The 8692-nt window shown below is 43.2% G+C and overlaps 1 protein-coding gene across 4 annotated transcripts in view; it reads right to left on the bottom strand.

The window, feature by feature from the left end:
• Positions 1-8692, bottom strand: part of VPS13D (vacuolar protein sorting 13 homolog D) — a 296629-nt gene that overhangs the window by 278738 nt on the left and 9199 nt on the right. For all 4 annotated transcript variants that reach the window (XM_032300439.1, XM_032300440.1, XM_032300441.1 and 1 more), the window contains exons 3-5: positions 5571-5648; positions 3847-4037; positions 3666-3746 (exon numbers count right to left, since the gene is read on the bottom strand). In XM_032300439.1, the coding sequence (XP_032156330.1) occupies positions 3666-3746; positions 3847-4037; positions 5571-5648 (350 nt within the window). The remainder of the gene's footprint in view (positions 1-3665; positions 3747-3846; positions 4038-5570; positions 5649-8692) is intronic.

The raw sequence follows: 8692 nt of genomic DNA, 5'->3' as shown, positions 1-8692 counted from the left end.
CAGCAAGATCATTTCACACCTACTAGTACATAATCAATAATAAATGTTTGCTTTTTGGTTTTGTGTGTTTTTTTTGTTTTTTGGTTTTTGTTTTTTTTTTTTTGCTTTTTTTTCTTTCTGTTCTGAATGGCATTAGAACATTAACTCACCATTTCTGCAGACTTTTTTTTTTTGAGATGGAGTCTCGCTCTGTCGCCCAGGCTGGAATGCAATGGTGCAATCTCGGCTCACTGCAACCTCTGCCTCCTGGGTTCAAGGGGTTCTCCTGCCTCAGTCTCCCCACCAAGTAGCTGGGACTACAGGCAGGCATCACCATGCCTACCTAATTTTGTACTTTTAGTAGAGACGGGGTTTCACCCTGGTCTCGAACTCCTGACCTCAAGTGATCCACTGCTTTGGCCTCCCAAAGTGCTGAGATTACAGGCATGAGCCACCACACCTGGCCCCATAATCAATAATAAATGTTGATGAGGACACGGAGAAACAAAATGCTCATACATTTCTGGTGATATTGTAAAACCGTGCAGCCTCTTTGGAAAAAGTTTTGGTAGTTCATCAAAAAAGTAATAGAGTTGCCCCATAATTCGGCAATTCTACTCCGAGATATATATTTGAGGTAACTGAAAACATGTTCACCCAAAACCCTATACACAAATGTTTACAGCAATATATTCATAATAGCAAAAAGGAGAAACAACCCAAATGTCCAGCAACTCATGAATGAATAAACAAAATGTCATATGTCCTGAGTAAAGCAAGAACTCTCAGCAAGAACATTCCATTCAAAAGAGGCTTGATCAAACTTTAATATGGCTTCTGGCAGCCTAAGGCCATGTCCCTGGGGACAACATAGTCTCCTTCTGAGTTCTTGTCTGGTAAAGCTCAGGACTGTCAAAAGAATATACCCCTGGCCGGGCACGGTGGCTCAAGCCTGTAATCCCAGCACTTTGGGAGGCCGAGGCGGGTGGATCACGAGGTCAAGAGATCAAGACCATCCTGGTCAACATGGTGAAACCCCATCTCTACTAAAAATACAAAAAATTAGCTGGGCATGGTGGCACGTGCCTATAATCCCAGCTACTCAGGAGGCTGAGCAGGAGAATTGCCTGAACCCAGGAGGTAGAGGTTGCAGTGAGCCGAGATCAGGCCATTGCACTCCAGCCTGGGTAACAAGAGCGAAACTCCGTCTCAAAAAAAAAACAGAATATACCCTGCCGGGCACAGTGGCTCACACCTATAATCCCAGCACTTTGGGAGGCCAAGGCGGGCAGATTACCTGAGATCAGGAGTTTAAGACCAGCCTGGCCAATGTGGTGAAACCCCATCTTAAAAAAAAAAAAAAAAAAATACCCTTTGTTCCAGCCAACACCTGACATAGGCCCCTGACCTCCCTTTCTTATAGCACATTTACTGAAGAAGGCTTATAGGGTAGGCACGGTGGCTCATGCCTTTAATCCCAGTACTTTGGGCCGGGGGCAGATATCTAAGGTCAGGAGTTTGAGACCAGTCTGACCAATGTGCCAAAACCCTGTCTCTACTAAAAATACAAAAATTAGCTGGACAGGGTGGGGCATGCCTAAAATCCCAGATACTCGGGAGGCTGACGCAAAAGAATCACTTGAACCCAGGAGGGAGAAACTGCAGTGAGCCGAGATCACACCACTGAACTCTAACCTGGGCAACAGAGCAATTCAGCTGTGATTTATTTCTTTGAGAGATGTATATGTACAGGTCGAGTATCCCTTACCTGAAAGGCTTGAGACAGAAAGTGTTTTAGATTTCATTTTTGGGGAGATTTTGAAATATCTGCATTATACTTAACCAGCTAAGTCTCCCAAATCCAAAACGCTCCAATGAGCATTTCCTTTGAGTATCATGTGGGCACTCGAAAAGTTTCAGATTGGAGATTTCGGATTTTCAGATTTGGGATGCTCGACCTGTATCTCCTACAGCTCAGGAGTGTTTTTCTCAGGGACCTGAAAGCTATTCCTTTGAAATGTAATCATCAGGAAGGGTAGGGCCTCAGTCTCCTAGTCTGAGGGAGGACAGAATACTAACTTTGATCACCACCAGCGAGCAGACACAGCTAGCCTAATAACATTCACACCGATCAACGCCTTATCATTTTTTACTTGAATACCCACTCATGCCACCTCCCTGTACTCTCAAGCCCCCTTTAAAAGTCCCAGCTACCTCTGCACAGTCAGACTGGAGCTCAGCTCTTTCCACTACTGTCAGTAGCTACGGAGTAAAATGTGCTTTTATTGCTCTAAGGTCCGGCTTTGTTTAATCTTTGACAATCCATACAGCGGAATATATGATTCAGTCATAAAAAGGAATGAAGTGCTGATACATGCCACAACACAGATGACCCTTGAAAACATGTCAGATGAAAATGGCCAGGCCATACATGATTCCATATAATATATGAATAGAAATAGGCAAATCTGGAGAGAAAGTAGACTTGTGGTTGGCAGGGGCTTAAGGGCAAGGGGAATTGGCAATGATTACTTTTTAAAATTATTATTATTTTTTAAGATACAGGGTCTTGCTCTGTTGCCCAGACTGGAGTGCAGGGGCACTATCATAGCTCACTACAGCCTTGTAGCCCAATTCCTGGGCTTAAGTCATCCGCTTGCCCCAGCCTCCCAAGTAGCTGGCATTACAGGTACATGTCACCATGCCCAGCTTTGGCAGTGACTACTAATTGGGTATGTGTTTCTTTCGGGGATAATGAAAATGTTTTGGAATTATTTAGTGGTGACCAATGCACAGCCTTGTAAATATACTAAAAACACTACACTATACACTTTAAAAGACTGAACTTTCTGATATAAGAACTATAGCTGAATAAAATTATTTAAACTAAGATAAAATAAAAATAATGACTACTCTTTTATAAATTTGTTTGTCAAAGTTAGGAAAGTTATAAAACCAAAAACTTCAGACTAATTTTTGGGAACATGGCATATACTGAACACACTGGCCTGTGTCACATTGGCACTGCAAGAAAATTCTAGAGGTAGTAAGTACGGACAAACTCTTATAACATTCGTGAAAATTAGTGGGACCCTGATCAAGTTTTTGAGGATGAAACAAAATTATAATTGAAGTAGAAAACATGGCCAAGGCCAACAGCCCCAGTCTTGTAACTCGTCAAATTGCCTCCAGATACACCAGCAAGAGGTTAGGTAGCTTAGTGAGCCGTTCACAATTTTGCAACTCACTATGTGGTCAACTAAACATCAGGTATCCAACCTCTCTCATTTTACAGATGAAGAAGCTAAGACCAGAGAGGTGAAGAGATTCGTCCTGAAACCATACAGTCATCAAGGCTTAAGTAACCTGGCTTCTAGAAGATAAATCCTTTAGCAAGTGGGATTCCAACATTCAAAAAGAAAGTGCAGGAAGTGAAATGGAAGAGATGTGAAAACTCCTTCCCATGCCAGCTGAAGCAAGAAAACTCTGTGTCTGCCACCGAGCCCAGGACTTGCTTTTCAAGTTTTCCCCTTGGCACAGCCTACAAAAGGGCAGACCTGAGCAGCCAGCCCCATGTACCTGAATCAGCTGAGCCCACAAGAAATGAGAAACTAAGAAGAGAAACACATGTAAGCCTGAGAAATCCCTTTCACGTTGATACTTTTATAAAAGTCAGCAGGACTTACTTCAATATTCTCCACAATTCTCGTAACTACGGAGGCAGTAACGGAATACCAGTAAGACTCCCCCTTCTGCTGGCGGTCATTCTACAAAGGCAAGAGTCAGTGTTAGTTCAGTCTAGTGTTCTTGCTCCTCTTACACTTGTCACCACAACCGCTCTTATGGCCCAAAAGATCTCTGCCTTGCCTTCCATTTCTCCTCCAGGGCTTGAAGTAGTGCTTTCTTACGCTCCCTTTCCAGTAGCTTCTCCTTTTCATCATTGAAATCCTGTATTTTTTCTGGGGCTCCAATTAAGTGAAGGCTGGAGATGGAGATCACCCAAGGGTCCACATGGGGGCGATAAAAGGGAATCTGTAGGGTTATTTTCCCAATGAAGCCTAAAAGGAGAAGGAAAGTCTTGTTCAATGTCTGTACACATTTTTTTATTCTTTCCATTTTTCAGTATTTTTACAAGTTTGTTTAAGGAGCATGTATTGCTGTTACTATTTATTTTTTTAATTTAAAACAACATGCAGCAAGCTCTTGCACAAGTATTAGGAGGCTGAGATCTGTAAGAACAAGGCATAATGACTTATGTCACCAGGATAAAGTTCGCGAAGACTTTACCACATCAACAGTAGCATCCCTCCTCTAAGGAACTCTCCTTCCCAACTGGAACACATCTTATGCTTACTTAGGGTGTCTTCTTCCCACTGGTCCCGCACAAGCCCGGTACTAGCCCATGGACACTAAACTCATCTCTTGTGAATTATTCATTGTCTGGTTAAGTACTAGCTGGGAGTCATCAGACCTATGACATATCCAATCTTGAACATACCCACCACAAACTGAAATGTAGGTAACAAGGCACCAGCCTTCTCTCAATAAAGAATTCTGATTCTTCATGAGAACCTGGGCTGATGAGAAAGCCAAATGGCTCGAAAGAATTGAGAGAATTGTGATGCTTATTTCCCAAGTTCTTCCATTTCTAGCCATGCCTCCTAGAATACAAGGTTTCTTTAAATTCAATTTGTAAGAGTCAAGCTATGTTGCCCAGGCTGGTCTTGAACTCCTGGTCTCAAGTGATCCTCCTGCCTCAGCTTCCCAAAGTTCTGGGATTCCAGGTGAAAGCCACCAAGCCCAGACCAACGATGCTATTTTTAATGACAACATCAAATGATCAGCTGTGTAATCCAGTAATAAATTCAGAAATTTAGCCGGGCTTGATGGCATGCAGCTGTAGTTCTAGATACTGGGGTAGCTGAGGCAGAAGGATGTCCTGAGCCCAGAAGTTCAAGGCTGCAGTGAACTATGATTGCATTGGAAGGCCGAGGCAGGCAGATCAGCTGAGGTCAGGAGTTCAAGACCAGCCTGGCCAACATGGTGAAACCCCATCTCTACTAAAAACACACACACAAAAAAAAAGCCAGGCATGGTGGAACATGCTTGTAGTCCCAGCTACTTGGGAGACTGAGGCAGGAGAATCACTTGAACCCAGGAAGCAGAGGTTACGGTGAGCTGAGATCACACCATTGCACTCAAGCCTGGGTGACAGAGTGAGACTCAGTCTCAAAAAAGAAATAGAGAAAGGGGAGTGGGGAAAGAAAGGAAACCCTGAATGTAGACTAGAGGTTCTCACACTTTAGTAAACATAAGAATTACCTGGAGAGCGTATTAAATGCGCAGGTTCAATGACATTCCCTCAGAGATTCTGATGCAGTAGGTCTGGGGATCACCTGACCTCCCACTACCATCACAAGGTCATCCTGATGCGAGTGGCCCAAAGACCACACTTTAAGACCGGCCTAAACTCTAACAGTTGCTGTCCTTCCTCTAAGTGGTCAAACAGATACAAACTCTAGGGCTCTCAGTTTTCATGTCCCAAACAATTTAAGACTCAAACTTCCTCCTTCTCCTTTAGTTTCACATACCAGCTTTGACTTCAAATGGTAATTCCAATTCTTTCAAGGCATCTTTCTTTAATGGCAAGTTTTCTAATTCAACAGCACCTAAAAATAAAAACAACATCATGAAATATCCATTTAACAAATACAGTAAGCCATTTACTGTGTGTCAAGCACTGAAGGTTAAAGGGAAAGTTTTATATCTCGAACAGGCTATATCATGTGTAGTGCTACCACCAGCCCGTGCGCTTCACCTAACCGAATTTCCAGGCCATCCACTCTAACACGTACAAGACAGCTGAAGCTTAGGTGCTGATGAAGAGTTTGGACCAAGAGTTGCATTGTCCATAACAGCCAGATAGTAAATACTTCAGGATTTATATGATGTATGTTGCATATTCCCCTTTTACTTTTTTTTTATGAACCTTTAAAAAATGCAAAGCCATTCTTTGTCTACAGGCCAGAGGTGTGGCCAGGTGGCCCCTTTGCAGACCCCTTGCTTAGGCTAATGTTTACCAGAGGAACATCAAAATGTGACTCACCTAGGATGAAATGCAGGCTCCTGGGCCCCACCCCCAGACCAACTAACTCAGAATCTCTGGGATTGAAACAGAAATTTGCAGTTTTTGTTTCTTTTTTTTTAATTTGCAGTTTTTAACAAGTTCCTTCCACCTTCAACCCCTCCCCAAAATGAGTATAGTGCATATATAGTATTCAAAAGTCTATGGGATTTAATTAAATGAAACTGGTCTTCAAAAGGAATTATAGTTCTCTTCTCTTCTGGAGAACTCCTTAGCACCTCTACTTACAAGTGTAATCACTGATCAGAAAGCAAAGGAACGAACAGGACCGCCGCTGAAAATTCTTTTCAGGCCCAGCTTTTATGACTTAAACACAAAAGTGCATAGACAAGAGGGCAGATAGATCCGTCACGCTCCCGGCTATGCAAGCCCTTCATCCTCACATATATAGAGCCCTACTCTGTGGGAGGCACTGTGATGGCCACTGGAAATGTAAAAAGAGAAGGCAGAGTCCCCACCCTTAAATCACTACAGAGGCAGCCATTGTTTTTACAAAACTGTTTGCACAACACAAGGCAAATTTTTGAGCAACCTAAATCTGTCTGGGGCATACATTTTCAAGAACAGGGAGTACAGACAACAACCATTAACCGGTAAGAAAGGCAGGCAAGGCTTTTACTCCAAGTATAAAAGAATACAGAAAACTTCATTATTTTTCCCTTTAAATGACTGTTCAGGACTTGTGGCTTATTGGCAATTTTTTTTTTCCTTTACCCACCTGCAACTGTCTTGATTGAGTTACAGGTTTACTGGCTTCTAAAGAAGAATTCAGGCCAGGCACCAAAGCTCACACCTATAATCCCAGCACTTTGGGAGGCTAAGGCTGGAGAATCACTTGAGCCCAGGAGTTCAAGACCAGCCTGGGAAATAACAGAGCAAGACCCCAACTCTACAATAAATTTTTTAAAATTTGGCTGGGCATGGTGGCTCACACCTGTAATCCCAGCACTTTGGGAGGCCAAGGCGGGTGGATCACAAGGTCAGGAGTTCGAGACCAGCTTGACCAACATGGTGAAACCTCGTCTCTACTAAAAATATAAAAATTAACCAGGCATAGTGGCACACGCCTGTAATCCCAGCTACTCAGGAGGCTGAGGCAGGAAAGTCACTTGAACCCAGGAGGTGGAGGTTGCAGTGAGCCAAGATCACACTACTGCACTCCAGCCTGGGCAAGAGTGAGACAACATTCCAAAAAAAAAAAAAAATTAGCCAAGCATGGTAGCACACATGGTAGAGGCTGCTGGCTGCTGGGGAGGCTGAGGCAGGAGGATCGTTTGAGCCCAGGAGGTCCAAGCTGCAGTGAGCAATAATTGCACAACTGTACTCCAGCCTAGGTGACAGAGCTGGACCCTGTCTCTAAAAAATAAAAAGAAAAAGGAAAAACAAAGAAGAAGAAAAAGAATTCAAATTCAAATTTGTTCAGATTCTGAACAAATACAATTAATTTATTTCATTTTATTTTTTTTTTTTTTTGAGTCAGAGTTTCGCTCTTGTTACTCAGGCTGGAGTGCAATGGCGCAATCTCGGCTCACCGCAACCTCCGCCTCCTGGGTTCGGGCAATTCTCCTGCCTCAGCCTCCTGAGTAGCTGGGATTACAGGCACGCGCCACCATGCCCAGCTAATTTTTTGTATTTTTAGTAGAGACGGGGTTTCACCATGTTGACCAGGATGGTCTCGATCTCTTGACCTCGTGATCCACCTGCCTCGGCCTCCCAAAGTGCTGGGATTACAGGCGTGAGCCACCGCGCCCGGCAATCAATTTATTTTTTGATTTTTGCAGGAACATTTGTCCACATGGGCCACCCCCAACCCATACCTTAAGTCTAATGGAAAGGAAAAGTTTATAACCCCAGTGAAACAACCCCATTTCCACATTTGGGGAAAAAATGAACATAAGGTAGAAAAAAAATCATGAAATACTTTCCTTAGTTGAGATTGATTTAAAAGGAGCAATTAAATCGTTTCTTCTTTTGAAGAGCATGATTTATACTTCGAAGCGCCTTATTTTTCAAATACCTAAATCTGTCACAAAGGCAGGTGAGCTCTGGGCTTCCCTGACTGCTGTACAACCTTGGGTAAGTAGAGGGAATTGCAGACAACTCACACCACAGAAAACTTAAAGCTGATGCCCAGAGGGCAAAGGAGAAGATCCAGAAAGAAGAGAGAAAATGTAGAGGAAAAAATGAGAAGAAACAACAGCCTACGCCAAGCCAAAAGCAAAGGAATCCAGCAAAACAACAGCACAGCCACAGTTTAAGACTGAAGGTTGCCTAGTCCACACCTACTCAAACATGCACCCACAACTGGCCCTGCAGGGAAAGGCCCCTCCAGGGAGCCAAGCAGGAGAGCACCTAAAGTACTGAGTGCTTTATAAATGATAATGTTGTTCACTTACTTCCAGGCAGACATTTATAGACTTACGCATGGATGTCTCATCTAAAAAATCCTCATCTGAGGCTAGCAAGAAATCTACCTACTAAAACTGGGAGTAATTTAGAGGTTGATCATTTCTTGATCATTTCTGGTTTTTTTTTTTTTTTTTTGAGACGGAGTTTCACTCATGCTAC

Source organism: Sapajus apella, unplaced genomic scaffold (assembly GCF_009761245.1).
Source record: "Sapajus apella isolate SASKATOON/1434 unplaced genomic scaffold, GSC_monkey_1.0 scaffold43, whole genome shotgun sequence".
Taxonomy (NCBI): Eukaryota; Metazoa; Chordata; class Mammalia; order Primates; family Cebidae; genus Sapajus; species Sapajus apella.
Note: the sequence above shows the minus strand (reverse complement) of the source record. Positions and strands in the feature narration are given on the sequence as shown.